Below are 15282 nucleotides of genomic sequence, written 5' to 3' on the forward strand. Positions count from 1 at the left end.
AAATGCAGGGTTTTAAAGTCATAACACTCATCTAGCTCATTAAAACTTAATTCATGATGGTTTTAAAACAACAACTCAGTTTTAAATAGAGATCCACAGTCCACAAGAGCTTTAAATGTGAGTGTCAGAACCCCAGAATTGTCAAGGTTAGAAAAGATCTTTAAGATCAAATCCAACCATGAACCAGCAGCACCACGTTCACCAAGTCCAAAAGTGCCACATCCACACCTTATTTTGAACAATCTGACAATCCACCAGTTCCCTTTAGCATCCCAGTAGATAAAAATCCATAATATGATAGATTTTCCATGTTTTATTTCACCTTGGCTGTGTTTTTGTGCCGTGTCAGTAGAGAATGTATCAGCACATGGTTGTAGAAATCTGCAGTGCTAATAAATAAAGCAAAAAAATAAGTAAAAATAAATTTAAAAAAAACCCTTTTTTATTATTATCTTATTCCATCTATATTCCTCTTTCAATGAGCTTTCCTTTAGCATGCCCTTGTTTATGATTAGTGATACTGCAGATTGGATCTTTAGGAAAAGAATTCAGGAATTCATGGACTAACTTCACCAAAAGTGCCCCAGCTGTCTCTTGAGGAGTTGGCACTGGCCAGTAGCACCCCACTGCCTTTTCCCAGAATAAATTTAGGAAGAGTGGATTAGAATATGGAATATTGTACTGAAAGCAGCAATGAAACAGAGATTTAGATTAATTAAAGAACTTTTTGCTATAAATTAAAAGGAAGGACTGAAGGAAGACACCAAGAAGTGTCATCTGAATTATTTATCCAAATCCATTATTTATCAATAATAAGATTATTTTGAAATGTTAAGAATCACAATTACAAAAACATGACATGACTCAAGCTGAACTTCCTGCTTTTTTTTGTGAGCATAATATTTTCCTAAAAATTAACAATTAGATACTTTTGTTACTGTAATGAATGTATAGATTTTATTATCCCTGATACCTCATCTTTCCCTGCACCAAAATGGGTTTGTTTTGTTTTGTCACTTGGAAATTTCATTCCCTTTGGATGCTGTGCGTGATTGTGACTTTGAGATGTTTTTATTGCAGATATACCAGTATATCCAGAGTCGTTTTTATCGATCACCAGAGGTGCTACTGGGAATGCCTTATGACCTTGCAATTGATATGTGGTCCCTTGGGTGTATTTTAGTTGAGATGCACACTGGAGAACCTCTCTTTAGTGGGGCAAATGAGGTGAGTTATGTACCCAAAATTGGGTTTTTTTGGTGTTTATTCCCGTCATGATTTTCATCTCTTTAACTGGAATGCATAAATTAGGGAAGTCTGGTAATTCTGAAAGGATTAAACATCAATTACATGACTTTTGTCAGGACACAAAATTGCCTGTTCGTAATTTTCTGTGTCTCCTTCTTATTCCTTAATTTGTTTTGTCCTTATTAAATTTTTCTTAAATTAATTAACTTAGAACTTGTGTGAGTAGCTGACATTTGTGCCACAGCTGGGCTGGCTGTCACTTGTCCTTCACAAACCCATTTTATTTGGGACAGGTGGATCAGATGAATAAAATTGTGGAAGTTTTGGGCATACCACCAACCCACATCCTCGACCAAGCACCCAAAGCAAGAAAGTTCTTTGAGAAGTTACCAGATAGCACTTGGAACTTGAAGAAGACCAAAGATGGAAAAAGGGTAGGTGAAATAATTAGGATAATAACATATATATAAAAATATATAAAATGGTGAGTTGTTACTTTGTTTTGCATTGTCTTATTGAAAATGCACCTTTGTTCTGTTTATTTTGTTGTCATGTCAATTAAATAACTTTTCCTGTCATTTCCTGATAGCAGTAAATAACTTTGTCTATAGTTTCTTGATTTGATCTGACTTTTGATATAGAATCTGTGCACACACCCCCAAGGCTTCACACACTGATTCCAAGCCATTCCTCCGTCCCCACAGGAATACAAACCACCGGGAACTCGCAAACTCCACAATATCCTGGGAGTTGAGACAGGAGGGCCGGGTGGGCGCCGTGCTGGAGAGTCGGGTCATACTGTAGCTGACTACTTGAAGTTCAAAGACCTCATCTTAAGGATGCTTGACTATGACCCCAAGACACGAATCCAGCCCTACTACGCCCTGCAGCACAGTTTCTTCAAGAAAACAGCGGACGAAGGTACCAACACGAGTAACAGCGTGTCCACGAGTCCTGCCATGGAGCAGTCACAGTCTTCAGGAACCACCTCTAGTACATCTTCGAGCTCAGGTGGGTGTTGGGCATGAACAGGTGGTAAAGTTCTGCTTCCTAATGCTGGGCACTGCCCGGGCTCCCCAGGGAATGGGCACGGCCCCGAGGCTGCCAGAGCTCCAGGAGCGCTTGGACAGCACTGCCAGAGATGCCCAGGCTGGGGGTGTTGGGGGGTCTGGGCAGTTGAACTGGATGATCCTTTAGGGTCTGCTTCCAACTCAGAATATTCCATGATTCTGTGAAATGTTAATATTTTTTCCATATTGTCAAAAAATATCAGTCATGATCACTAAACAATTATTTTAATCAGCTGGAACGGGTAAACAGAAAAGCCCCAAAAACCCAACTAGATGAGCAAAAATGTGAGTGATTAACATTGATCTTACACATTTCCCTTAAAATACTTTATAAATGCTGCCATTGTTTCATAGCTGTAAATTCTGTGTCCCTTTAGTTATTGAGCATGTTGGGGTTTTCCAGGTGGATCTTCTGGCACGAGCAACAGCGGAAGGGCACGGTCAGACCCCACACACCAGCATCGACACAGCGGTGGGCACTTCACTGCTGCTGTTCAAGCTATGGACTGTGAAACACACAGCCCACAGGTAATGCACAACATCTTAGTGCAGAACAGATAAAACTATAAATTCTCCCCCATGTAGACAATTATTTGGTTTGTAGATAGACCTTGCTCTTTCAGTAGCCTTTAATCAGCTGTGTTGTTCCAGAGGTTCCTCTAATGCTGTTGGCACCTTTCAAGGTATGAGCTACAACATTTTCATTTTGTTTGCTTTGCTTATTGTCTCCAGGCTCCTCAGCCAGAGGTCAGGGCTTTATTTTTCTAAATGTTGTACAAATGCTGTTATTGTCACTATAATGTAAAGCTGCCTCTATAATTATGACAGCAAAGTCACTTATCAGACTTCCTTTTACTGTTTGAAAATAACATCCAGGATGTGCATTCATTTTTCTTAAGGTATATATAGAAAAGTAATGGAAATTATTCTTAAGTACATGCCTGCATTTCTAGAATAATTGTGCAACTGCAAAACTTGGATAACGTTATAAAAAATTGGCATAAATATGAATAACCTAATATCTCACATATTGTTCAAGATAGAAAAGTATTGAAAATTATTCCTAAGTACATGCCTGCATTTCTAGAATAATTGTGCAACTGCAAGGCTTGGTTAATGCTTTAAAAAATTGGCGTAGATACGAATAACTTCATCTCTCACATATTCAAGAACCAGCTGGATGTGACACTCAGTCAACAAAGTGGTCAGAGGTTGAATGGTCTTGGAGGTCTTTTCCAACCTTTATGATTCTGTGATTGGGTGAAGTGACAGCTGTGAGTCAGCATTTCAATTGGAATTTTGCAGGTTCGACAGCAGTTTCCTCCTCCGATCGGTTGGACAGCCACCGAAGCTCCCACCCAGGTCACCGTCGAGAACCACCCGGTTCAGGAAACCACCTTCCATGTAAACCCTCAGCAACAGAACGCATTACACCATCACCATGGCAACAGCTCCCACCACCACCACCATCACCACCACCACCACCACCACCATGGACAGCAAGCCTTGGGCAGCCGGACCAGGCCGAGAGTCTACAATTCTCCAACAAACAGCTCCTCCACCCAGGATTCTATGGAGGTGGGCCACAGTCACCACTCCATGACATCCCTGTCTTCCTCAACTACTTCTTCCTCTACATCTTCCTCCTCTACTGGTAACCAAGGCAATCAGGCCTATCAGAACCGCCCAGTGGCTGCTAATACCTTGGACTTTGGACAGAACGGAGCTATGGACATGAATTTAACAGTCTTCTCTAATCCGCGCCAAGAAACTGGCATAGCTGGACATCCCACGTACCAGTTTTCTGCTAATACAGGTCCTGCTCATTACATGACTGAAGGACACCTTGCCATGAGGCAAGGCATTGATAGAGAAGAGTCTCCCATGACAGGAGTTTGTGTTCAGCAAAGTCCTGTGGCTAGCTCGTGACTAAACTGAAACTAAGTTTGTTTCTTGTGTGTTTTTATAGAAGTGGTGTTTTTCCAAAAAAACAAAGTGCAAAGCTGCTTGAATCAGAAGGAGATAAACTCACTGAACCGCTACAGGAGGGCAAAGTTGACTATTTTTTTAAACTTGAAAAGATTGCAAAGGGACAATGAAGTTTGTTTTTTTTTCTGTTGGTTTTTTGCTGGGGGGAGGTTTTTTTGGTTGGTTTTTTTTTTAAGAGCCATGTCTGGACCCACCTTAACGGATAGCTTAGTGGTGTTCACCTTTTGCTTCCCCCATTTTAACTTGCCACAACCTAGTCATAGTTTGGTTTTTTTGGGGAGGGGTTTTGATTTTTTTTATTTTTAATTTTTTTTTTTTTTTGCTCTCATTCGACAGGGGTTATTGTTCAAACGTTAGTCATAGTTGCAAACTAGTTTCTTTTTAAAGGCATTGCACATGATTTCTAAAAAAAGGCCCTTTGAAGTTTTTTTGGGTGGGAGGGGGAGTGAGTAATATATATATTTTTTTTAATTCCCCAAACAACCATGGGCACAGAAATGCAGTACTGTAAGAAAGAGGGACCTTCAGATTACACAAATATATTATTCTTCAGCTGTAAAAAGGGACGGTTGTGACGGAGTTTGTGAGGCACATTGAGCATGCGAAGTGGCGGTGAGCAGAACTCTCCTTTTCTGAATCTACTGAGGATCAAAGCAGCAATTGTGATGGGAATTCTGTGGGTGCCACCTTTTGGAGCCCACGGGCAGTTAGGATGGAAATCTGACTGGTTTCATAACTGAGGTGCACTGAGAAGCAATCAACGGGTCGGTCCTGGCCAGTCCTGGGGAGGTCTAAGTGGTGGTCTTTGGGATAACCTTTGGCCTTATGGATTTGGACTCTTAAGTTAGAAGAGCCTACCATTTCAGATGCAATCACTTTTGGACATGCTTTTGCAGACAGTCCTTAATGCTGAAAACACAGAGAATGGGTAATTCAAGAGGCCTTTCTTTTAAAATAGACTTTTGTGACCCACTTATTGTAAGGTATTGCAAGGTCACTTTGCGTGTGTCATAAAGTTGACTTCTTTATTGGTTGAAGGTCACAGGAGTAGTGGTTTGCGTTTGATGGAAATAGCTACAACTGTGTCCCTTCCTGCTTTTTACTTTTTTCTTTTGCTTTTTCTCGGCACGTGGTTTTCTCCACCATTACTTCTGCACAAAGACGTCTTCTGTTCATCCTGAACATTTTTAAAAAAAAAAAAAAATGCAGAATTTTATGTGACTGCTTTTTTGCCTCACAATTATGCTGTGAATTTTACAAAAATTTATTTTCTTTTTTGATAATTTATTGTACCAAAGCTGTTTTTATAGCACATAGATGTCTGTAACCAATAATGTAGCAGTTCTGCACTTTGACACAAGGTGTAACTAGACCATTTTTAAATGTCAGTTGAAAAATTATGGCTGTACTATTGCTTAAACAAAACTGGAACTGTTGTTGAATTCATAGCCAATACATTTACAGCAATCTGTGTACTGAAGATAATAGATTGACATCTACTTGGAGACTATAACATCTGTTACATTATCAATGTGTTCAGGCTTCTGAAGGTTATAAGGGACACTAGATCCAGAAGCTATGAAACCAGCAGTTGATTCTTGTATTCCTTATTAACATAATTGTAAACTTGAAGGCAAAGACCTTGATTGCATGAACAGGTCCAAAAAAATAATAGGCTGAGTAAAGCAAAACCCTCACAGGAGACCTGAGGTTAGCAGGCTGTATTTAACAGGTGCCTAATTTTTGGGTAATGCTGCCTTAATATAACACAGTCAGCTTGGCAGTTGCAAAATTTACGGGCCCATCCAAGAGATTTTTAATTTTTTTTTTTTTTTTGTGGGAAAAGGAAAATAAAAAAAATAGCTGCGTGAAAAAAAAACCAACTTTGGTGAAAGAATGAAGGTGAGTTCCTTGACTGCCCATCCCAGTGTTGCCCATCCTCTCTTACAGAAGCAGTGATCTACCTCTGCCAGTAAGCTCTTGGAAAAGTTAATTTGAGCAGCAAATGGTCAATTGCATGTGGCCAAGTCGTTTTTTCAGTCGAAAAGGTGGAATTTTTTATCCTCACAGTGGCAACACAGCAGCTGACTACCATGTAAATGGGAAGGAATCCTTGGGATTAGCATTTTTTTGTAAATCATGGTTTTCTTAATCAAATATTTCTTTTTTTATCGACACATCAACCCTGTGGATGAAAGCAGATTTTTTTTTTCCCCCCGTTTTTTTTCTCCTTTTTTTGGGTTTTCTTTTTTGTTTTTTTTGAAGCTCAGTAATTCAGAGAAGTTTACAGGATTTGGAAGGCTGTCACCTTAGAAAAGGATGCTGAGTTTAGCAATACTAAAAACAAAACAAAAAAAAGGAATCCAGTTCTTACTGCTGTCTAGGAATATAAGGGTAATACAGAACCTGGGTAACACCGAGCGCGCCGGTTGCCACCCCTTAGCAAGCGCCAAATAAAAAACAACCCCCCCACCAAACCTAAAGCAGTTCTAAGAAATAACCTCTACATCAAGAAAGAAAAGAAAAAAAAAAAAAAATCATAAAATCCAGTGCTTCTGCATACTGTGTTATGTTACAGTCCAGTTTTGTGTGCTTTACTACACAGTTTGGTTACAGGACTTCTGTGCATTGTAAACATAAACAGCATGGAAAAGGTTAAATACCTGTGTTCAGATTGTAAGATCTAGTCCGGACTTGCTGTGTATATTGTAACGTTAAATGAAAAGACAAGCCCTTTGTATTATAGTCATGCAGTCTTATGTATGATAAACAGTTGAATAATTTGTCCTCAGACTCTTTACTGTGCTTTTTAAAAAGGAAAAAAAGAGGAAAAAAAAAAGAAGAAAAAAAAAGAGTAATTTAAGAAAAAAAAAAAAACAAACAAAAAATGTAAACGTAGTAAGTCTTCCTATGCAATTAACCTACTCCAAGCCATGGTATGGTAGGTATAATTATACTATAATATGTAAATATCAGATACATTGAAACAGACTTAAAAATATGAAAGTAAAAGTTGGAGGCGTAACAGCTAATTTGGAGTTTTTAATTGAAAACCAGCGAGGTCTGCAAATCACTGATGTGTGAACACAGCTCTGCTTGATTCTCATGGACTGTGCTTGTAGTTTGAGTTCTTTAATCTTCATCTCTTGGTCTGGGTGTTCTGATGTGCTCTGCAGCTTCCTCCCTATCCCAGACGAGCCGGTTTTGAGGCCATGGAATGGGATTTTGGGATCCCCAGAACCCAGCCCAGTTCCTCCTGCACCACCAACTCCCTGGCTCTGGGTGCAGTATAGGACCCAGTTTTGGAAAAAGCTGATTTTCCTGTAGGTTCTGCCAAGTGGGAGGAGTTTTCTGTGTCTCCGGAGTGATTCAGCCAGGTTATTTCCAGGCTCCCAGTCCTCCTTCAGTTCTGGGACTGCTGAGTTACAGCTGGTGGCCACCAGAACTATGAGTAACAGCTCCAGTTTGAAACTGCTCCACGTAAATATATCTTAACTTGATTAACCTCCTTAAATCCTTTAACTGTAAAGCTCTTATGGCTCTTCTGAAACCTCAGATGATTTCAAACCCATTGCAAAAGCTGGAATTGCTGCACACAGCCCCTGGGAGCGGTGCCAGCTCTGCTGTGTGCGTGCAGGAGGTGCAGGTACATCCTTGAACCTCTCACTCGCTTCCTTGTCTGTTTATCCCTCCCAGGATTGCAGTTTTCAACCTTTCAGCCTTTGCATTAAAAGATTGTAAATTTAGATGATTCTCCATCCTGATTGCTCAGTCCTTTGGGAATGGCTGCTCTGCCAGGATCTCCCATCCTGTAAGTACAGTGGTGTCTGGAGGGGCCTGGATGCCACAAGGGTTGGATTCACCTGGAAATGTGACTTCATCTCCATTATTTATCACTCTGCCTTCCTTGTTTTCATCACACCATCCACGCACTTATATTTTATCCCGGACAACTGAAAAAAAAAGACTTTTGAACATCCTCTGTGGAAAAATTCCCATTGCAGCCCATCAGGAACATCATTTCTAATGAGGGACTGACACAGAATGTGTTGTGTTGGTTTATAGAACAAATTCATCTCAATAAGCTCAGTCTGGAACTTCAGGATAGAAAGGAATCGTTATCCTGGTCAAAATTACACAAGGAAGTGGCTGTAGAGTAGACTTAGTGCTGAGAGTTGATCTCCTGAGGGTAGTCGGTGTTCAGCCTGAGTTTTGGATAATTTATTTATTGGAATTCTCTCAGGGGGCCCTTGTGGCTCTGCACAAGTCCCTGGCAGGAGGGGACAGCCGGGGGGGTCGGGCTCTGCTGCCAGGGAACAGGGACAGGAGGAGAGGGAACGGCCTCAGGCTGGGCCAGGGGAGGCTCAGGGTGGACAGCAGCAGGAATTTGCCCATGGAAAGGGAGCTCAGGCCTTGGCAGGGGCTGCCCAGGGAGCTTTGCAGTGCCCATCCCTGGAGGTGCCCAAGGAAGGGCTGGACGTGGCACTCAGGGCTCTGGGCTGGGGACAAGGTGGGCATCGGGCACAGCTGGGACTCCATGGGCTGGGAGGGCTTTTCCAGCCTCAGGGATTCCCAGATTCTGTGATTTACTTGGAATGATTCATATTAAAGTGCACAATATCTGCCCAGCAAAGGAAGGCACCTGGTCAAACATTGGTTTTCTGTTCCATATCCCTGTTTTTGTGGGGTTCTACAGAAACAACTTCATGTTGGAAATTTGCAGTTGGTTTTTAGTTTTCCATTTCATGATGACTGTTGAGCTGTTCCTTCCTCACTGATGAAGATGCCTTGATTAGATTTCAGCAGTTCTCCATAGGAGCCTTGTCAAATTTATGGGATCTGCCTAAACCTGGGGGGCTTTGTGCTTGCTGTTCATTATGTTTTATTGTCGATGTCCTGGATCATCAGAATTAATCACAACTGGGGTTGTTCAGCCTGGAGAAGGCTCCAGAGAGATCTCAGAGCCCCTTCTGTACCTAAAGGAGCTCCAGGAGAGCTGGACAGGGACTTGGGACAAGGGATGGAGGGACAGGACACAGGGAATGGCTTTCAGCATGAAGGAGCTGGATTTAGGTTAAATATAAGGAAGACATTTTTTATCATGAGTGGTAAAACACTGGCAAAGGTTGTGGCTGCCCCTGGATCCCTGGCAGTGCCCAAGGCCAGGCTGGACATTGGGAGCTCCTGGGACAGTGGGAGGTGTCCCTGCCATGGCTGGGGTGGAAATGGATGTTTTTTAAATTCCCTTCCAACCCAAAGCTTTCTTTGATTCTGTCAAAATGGGTTAAAAACTTCTCAAATCCATTGTTTTGTGATCACTGAGTCCTGCTGAGCGCTGACTTATGAATCTCTTGCAAAATCACAGGAATTTTAACAGTTTCTTGAAACTTCAGGTTTTATGGGTACTGCTTGTGGTGTTGAGTAATAAAAGAGGAGCGTGGCTAAGGTAGGAGAAATTAATAACCAAATTCCCCTCCTGTGGGCTTCCCCTTGAGAAAGGAGATGGATTTGATGGACGTTGATTGTCAGAAACCAGTGAGTTAATGATTGGAAAATGATACATAGAAAATTAAATACGGAATTTGTTTGTTCTGAAGAAACTAATGGAAGATCTCATGCAGAAAACCCCCAAAAAAATCTTCTTCAGTATCCCTGTTCCTTGTCCCCAGCTGGGGACATCTTTACTGCTTCCTGGCAGTTTCAAAACTCTCTTTTTCCTTCAGATTTTCCTGCCAGACAGTTCAGGCAGGAATCCAGGACTCCTTCCCATCAATAACACCAGCTGGTAGATGGAATTGATAATTCTGAGACAGCAGGGACAATGACGATGATGATGATGACGATGATGATGATGATGATGATGATGGAGTTGAGTTCCCTTTACCCAAGACAGGAAGAAAGGCTCGTCCTGAACGGAGCACATTGAGCTAAACTCTGTTAACAAAGCCTTTCCTAATTTGTAATCGAAGGCAAGTCCCATTTTGGAGACCTTCAGAGTCAAGAATAAGCTGAGGGAATTCAATGACAGAATCATGGAATGTCCTGAGTGGGAAGAATCCACAAGGATCATCAATTCCAGCTCCTGGCCCTGCCCAGACCCCTCAACACCCCCAGCCTGGGCATCCCTGGCAGCGCTGTCCAAGTGCTCCTGGAGCTCTGGCAGCCTCGGGGCTGTGCCCATTCCCTGGGAATTAAATTCTCAAAGCTTGAGTGTCACAACCTCAGTGACCTGGGAGGAGAAATGCAGGAATCTCAGGAGCAAGGGCTTGGAAAAGCAGAGATGTTGCAGAGAACAGTGACAGAGTTTTGTCAGAAGTCCAACATTGTAACTTTGGCTGAAATAATTTTAATGCCCTTTTCATTTGCTTTTAAGTTGAAGCTGTAGTTTATTTAGTTCATTTCCTTTTTCAGGAACACTTCAAAGTCAACTTTCTCCTCCCACCCTCCCAAATTCCTGTCCTTTCTTAGTGCTTCCCCTTCCCTGCTTTCCACTGACCCTTCTCCCCTTTCCTACACTTTTCTCCCTTTTCACTTTTTTCCTCCTCCTTTTACCAACTTTCAGCTTTGAATTTTCCCTCTGCTTTTCTTTTTTCCCTTTCTATTTCCGTGTCTGTCTTTCCCCTTTTTTTTTCCCCATTGCTTTTCCCTTTTGCTTTCCCAATCTTTCTGCTTTTCCTTCTTGCTGTATTTCTTTCCTTTTCCTGCTTATTCTTTTCCTCTCTTTTCACAGCTTTTCCTGTATCTTCCTTACTTTTGTTTTCTTGCCATTCTTTCCCTGTTTTTCCTTGCTACCCCTCCCCTGCTCTTCCCTTCCTCTCCTTCCCCTTTTGATTTCCTCCCAAGTCTTTCATTTATCCCTTTTTTCTTCTTGTTGCTTTCAAATTTTTCCCTGCTTTGACTTTTCCTTCCTTCCTTTGAGTTCTCTTCCATTATTTTTTCAGGATCTTGCAACACCCCCTTTTTATTTTTACTATTCTTCCCTGTATTTTCTTTTCCAATCTTTTCTGCTTGATTTTTTCCTGCCAGTCTTTCCCACTTCCTTTGTCACCTTTGATTTGCATTTCCCTTCAGGTCTTTCCCCCCCTCTTCTTTCCAATCTTTTCTCTTTTCCCCTTCTTTTTCCCCCATTATTTCAATATTTTTTGGGTGCTTTTGTGCTTCCTTTCCTCTCTTCTGGGCTTTTCAAATTTCTTATCTCTTCCTCCTCCAGTTTTTTTCCAAATGTTTTCCAGGTGCATTTCTTCTTCCTTCTGCTCAGTTTTCCATTCCCTCCTTGATTTTCCCTTCTTTTCCATTTTTTTCCCATCTCTCCCATGTTTTTTCTGGGTAATTTAATTTCTTTTTTTCCCCCTCTTCCTTCCTTGCCTCTTCCTTTCTTTTCTATTCTTATATTTTCCTTTCTTTTCATGCTCTTATTCCCACTCCCTATCCTTTTCAATACTTAAGAGACTTTTCTCTGCTTTTCAGGTCCTTTCCTTGCCTTTCCCTCCCCTTTTCCCTGCTTTTCCTTTCCCATTCCCACTGCCTGCAGTGCTCTGACTTAATTTACACTGATTTTTCACATATTTTCTTTCTTTATCCCTCCATGAAAAAGTTCATTTTCATAACCCTTTCAATTCCCTTCTTGATATTTTCCTTTTCCTTTTCCTTTTCCTTTTCCTTTTCCTTTTCCTTTTCCTTTTCCTCTCTCTTTTCAATCCTTGTAACTCTTCCTACTTTTTTCCACTCCTTTGCAGCTCTTTTTCTCCCTCCATCCTTTTATTTATCCTCACTTCTGAGGAAGGAAATAATATCTTTTTTTTTTGTGCTTTTTTCCCCTATCCCTAATTCAATTCTACTGGACCTGTAAATGCTCCATTAATACTTTTTAGTTCTCTTTCAAATATTTCCTCATTTTCTGTTTAGGTTTTTGTCTTTATAACCTTTCATTTTACAGGTGTGAAAACGGTTGAGAGAACTTTCCTCCCTAAACTGGAAATTTCCTAAGGAAAAAGGGTTGCCCAGGGGAAAAAAAAACCTTGGGATGCACAACCTGTCCTGGTGCAAAGCAGAGCTGTAATTTTCCCTCCTGGGAAGTGCTGAAATCCAGCCTTTTCTCGCCTTCTGTATCCTCACCAGACATTTGGGAAGAAGGTGATGGCAAATCCCAAAAACGACGTGGCAAACTGGGACAAAGTTCATGAAAGGTGTGAGAAACCTGAGAAACCTCCCCAATGCTGGAATCCAAGGAATGGCACGTGGGATATCTGCAGCTCCATGGAAAGGCCCAGGGGGGAAGGACTTGGAGAAGAAAGAATGAAGGGAATGGAAAAGCTCCCCTGGATGGAGACTGGAAAGACACAGGTTGATTATTTAATGAGAAAAGACAAAAAAACCCCCATAGAAATTAAAAGTGCACCTGGTGTGGTGTAGTCAGACCTTCTACACAACTTTGTGAGGTGAAATAGTTTTGCTTGAAAAGTTGAATTGGAATCAAATTTGCAAGTGGGAAAATCCAAAGTTTTCCACGTGCTGTAACTCACTGCCATGAATCCCACTGGATCCACTGGAAAAACATCGGAGAGCTGATGGATACCGGCAAATCAGAATTAACACACCAAAGAGATCAGGCATCAATCCTAATTATTGAAGGTTAGGAAAAACTGCCTATTTCCAGGCACAAAAAGTGGACAAAAACCATCTTTGCTCCCTTTGGAATTTGGGTGCTGCTGTGGCTGGGGAGAAGATCCCGCAGCAGATCCCGTTCTGTGTCCATGTAAGGGCTTCCCAAGGGCTGCCTGTCCTGCAGCTTCTCCCTCATCCCAAATCCAGCTCCAGCCTCAGCTGCATCACAGAAAAAGCTCCTTGTCCCTCGTTTTTTGAACATTGGCCAAAGTCCCACAGCTGGGAGCTGCAGCAGGCGTGTTTTAAAATCCAGCTGAGGGACACCAGGATTGAAGAGGGGTAATAGGAGAAGGAGGAAAAATCAGATCTGAGCAGGGCCATTTCTCCTGACTTGTTTTTCCTCAAGTTTGGAAAAATTCTGACCAGTAACTCTCAGTCATTATCTGAAATAAACTTCACTCTGGCTGGGTGGAAGGGCCTACTTGAAAAACATTAAAAATATTTAAGTTGCAGTGGGTTCTTGACACATCTGACATGGTCTGTCTGGGTCTAATTTTAGCTGCTGCTCTGCCAGCCCTCATCACTCTCAAATTCTGAGCCTATGTTTAGAAACAGGAGCCTTCCAAATTCTAATGGGCCTCATGCTTTGCATCGAGGCTGCAGAAGTTAAAGCCAATTAAAACAAGTGCCTCAGCGCTCAATTCTTTTCACTTTTACTTGGTTTCACTTCACTTGAAGGGGTTCTCTTCAGGGAAAGTTTTAGTGAAATCTGGTTTGGCCTGGGATGCTGGCGGTGCATTTATTAACTGGGAAGGTGTTTAATCCCACACACACCTCATGGGATTTCCCCTCAAGTATTAATTTAGGGAGAGGAGAGAATATTTCTTACCTGTGCCTTCATCCAAAGCAGGGGGGCAGCAGGAAAGGGATTGGGATTGGGATTGGGATTGGGATTGGGATTGGGATTGGGATTGGGATTGTGTCCCTGAGCCCCCTGAGGTGAGACCCCACCTGCAGAGCTGCCCCAGCCCTGCATCCCAGCCCAGGGAGCAGCTGGAGCTGCTGGAGAGAGCCCAGAGGAGGCTCCAGGATGAGCAGAGGGATGGAGCAGCTCTGCTGGCAGGAAAGGCTGGCCCAGCTGCCATTGTTCAGCCTGGCCAGGAGAAGCTTTGGGCTGAGCTCAGGGTGGCCTTGCAGGGCCTGAAGGAGCCCCAGGAAAGCTGGAGAGAGACAATTGCCAAGGGCTGCAGGGCCAGGAGCCAGGGAATGGCTGCCAGTGGCAGAGGGCAGGGCTGGATCTTGGGATCTTGGGCAGGAATTGTTCCCTGGCAGGGTGGGCAGGGGCTGGGATGGAATTGCCAGAGCAGCTGGGGCTGCCCCTGGATCCCTGGCAGTGCCCAAGGCCAGGCTGGACATTGGGAGCTCCTGGGACAGTGGGAGGTGTCCCTGCCATGGCAGGGCTGGGATGGGATAGGATTTAAGGTCCATTCCAACCCAACCCATTCCATGATTCCATGAAAGGAAATGTCTTTGGACACATCCCCTCTCCGTGGGGAGAGTGAAGTCAGGTGAGTGCAGCCCCTTCCCTCTGCTCTGGAGCTGTGGTGAGCCCCAATCTTTGTGTGTGTGGGAGGAGGCTGAAGGCTCTGAGCTGATTCTTGACAATGAAGCTTCAGACCAACTCCTTCACTTCTTCTGAGTTACAAACCATGCTGCAAGAATCTGTGATAAGGGAGTTTCTTATAAAAAACTGTTATGATCTTGCACCTTTTTGGTTCTGCTGGAATACTTTCTCTTTTGGGCACAAACTGACCCAGCAAATAAGACAAATTATTATAGTTCTGCTGGAAGAACTATAATATAATATATAGAAGCAGGTGTTCCTGCACCTTCCCTGTGGAAAAAGGGAATGTGCTGAGGAGTTTGTGACTTATCCCAAGTAAAGAGACAAAGGAAAAGCTCACAAGACTCTGCAGAAGAAACAAAAAAATCCCAGAGTCCAGCAGTTCTGGACTTTGGGCGTGCCATGGGCAGAGAAACTTCACAAGGCTGAATTCCACAGCTTGGGAAAACCAAAAAGATGTTTCGATGTTCATTAGGGAATTGTAAAAGCTCCAGTGCCACAAAAGTGGGATTTGTGCTGTTTCTGGGGGCGGGAAGGCAAAAGTTCTAACTCAGACCACGATGCATCAGCAGATCCTAATTCCAGAAGGGGAAGCCACACTTGATGGATCAGATAAAGTGCAGAGGCTGCAACTGTCAACACAGAAATAACTGAGAGTGGATTTGAGGTAAGAGATACGAAGGAGGAGCAGCTATTAATAATGAGGAGACATCGAAAAAATCCCGCAGCCGCCCAGGGGGGGAAACC

The 15282-nt window shown here is 42.7% G+C and overlaps 1 protein-coding gene across 2 annotated transcripts in view; it reads left to right on the forward strand.

Moving 5' to 3' along the window:
• The window catches only part of DYRK1A (dual specificity tyrosine phosphorylation regulated kinase 1A), a 70265-nt gene extending 63167 nt beyond the window's left edge, over positions 1-7098 (forward strand). For both annotated transcript variants that reach the window (XM_014255704.2, XM_005526559.3), the window contains exons 8-12: positions 1081-1227; positions 1542-1682; positions 1953-2259; positions 2722-2846; positions 3624-7098. In XM_014255704.2, the coding sequence (XP_014111179.1) occupies positions 1081-1227; positions 1542-1682; positions 1953-2259; positions 2722-2846; positions 3624-4247 (1344 nt within the window). In that variant the 3' untranslated portion in view covers positions 4248-7098. The remainder of the gene's footprint in view (positions 1-1080; positions 1228-1541; positions 1683-1952; positions 2260-2721; positions 2847-3623) is intronic.
• Positions 7099-15282: the final 8184 nt, after the last annotated feature.

This window comes from Pseudopodoces humilis, chromosome 2 (assembly GCF_049639895.1).
Source record: "Pseudopodoces humilis isolate 2021_Gansu_Grassland_sample_001 chromosome 2, ASM4963989v1, whole genome shotgun sequence".
Taxonomy (NCBI): Eukaryota; Metazoa; Chordata; class Aves; order Passeriformes; family Paridae; genus Pseudopodoces; species Pseudopodoces humilis.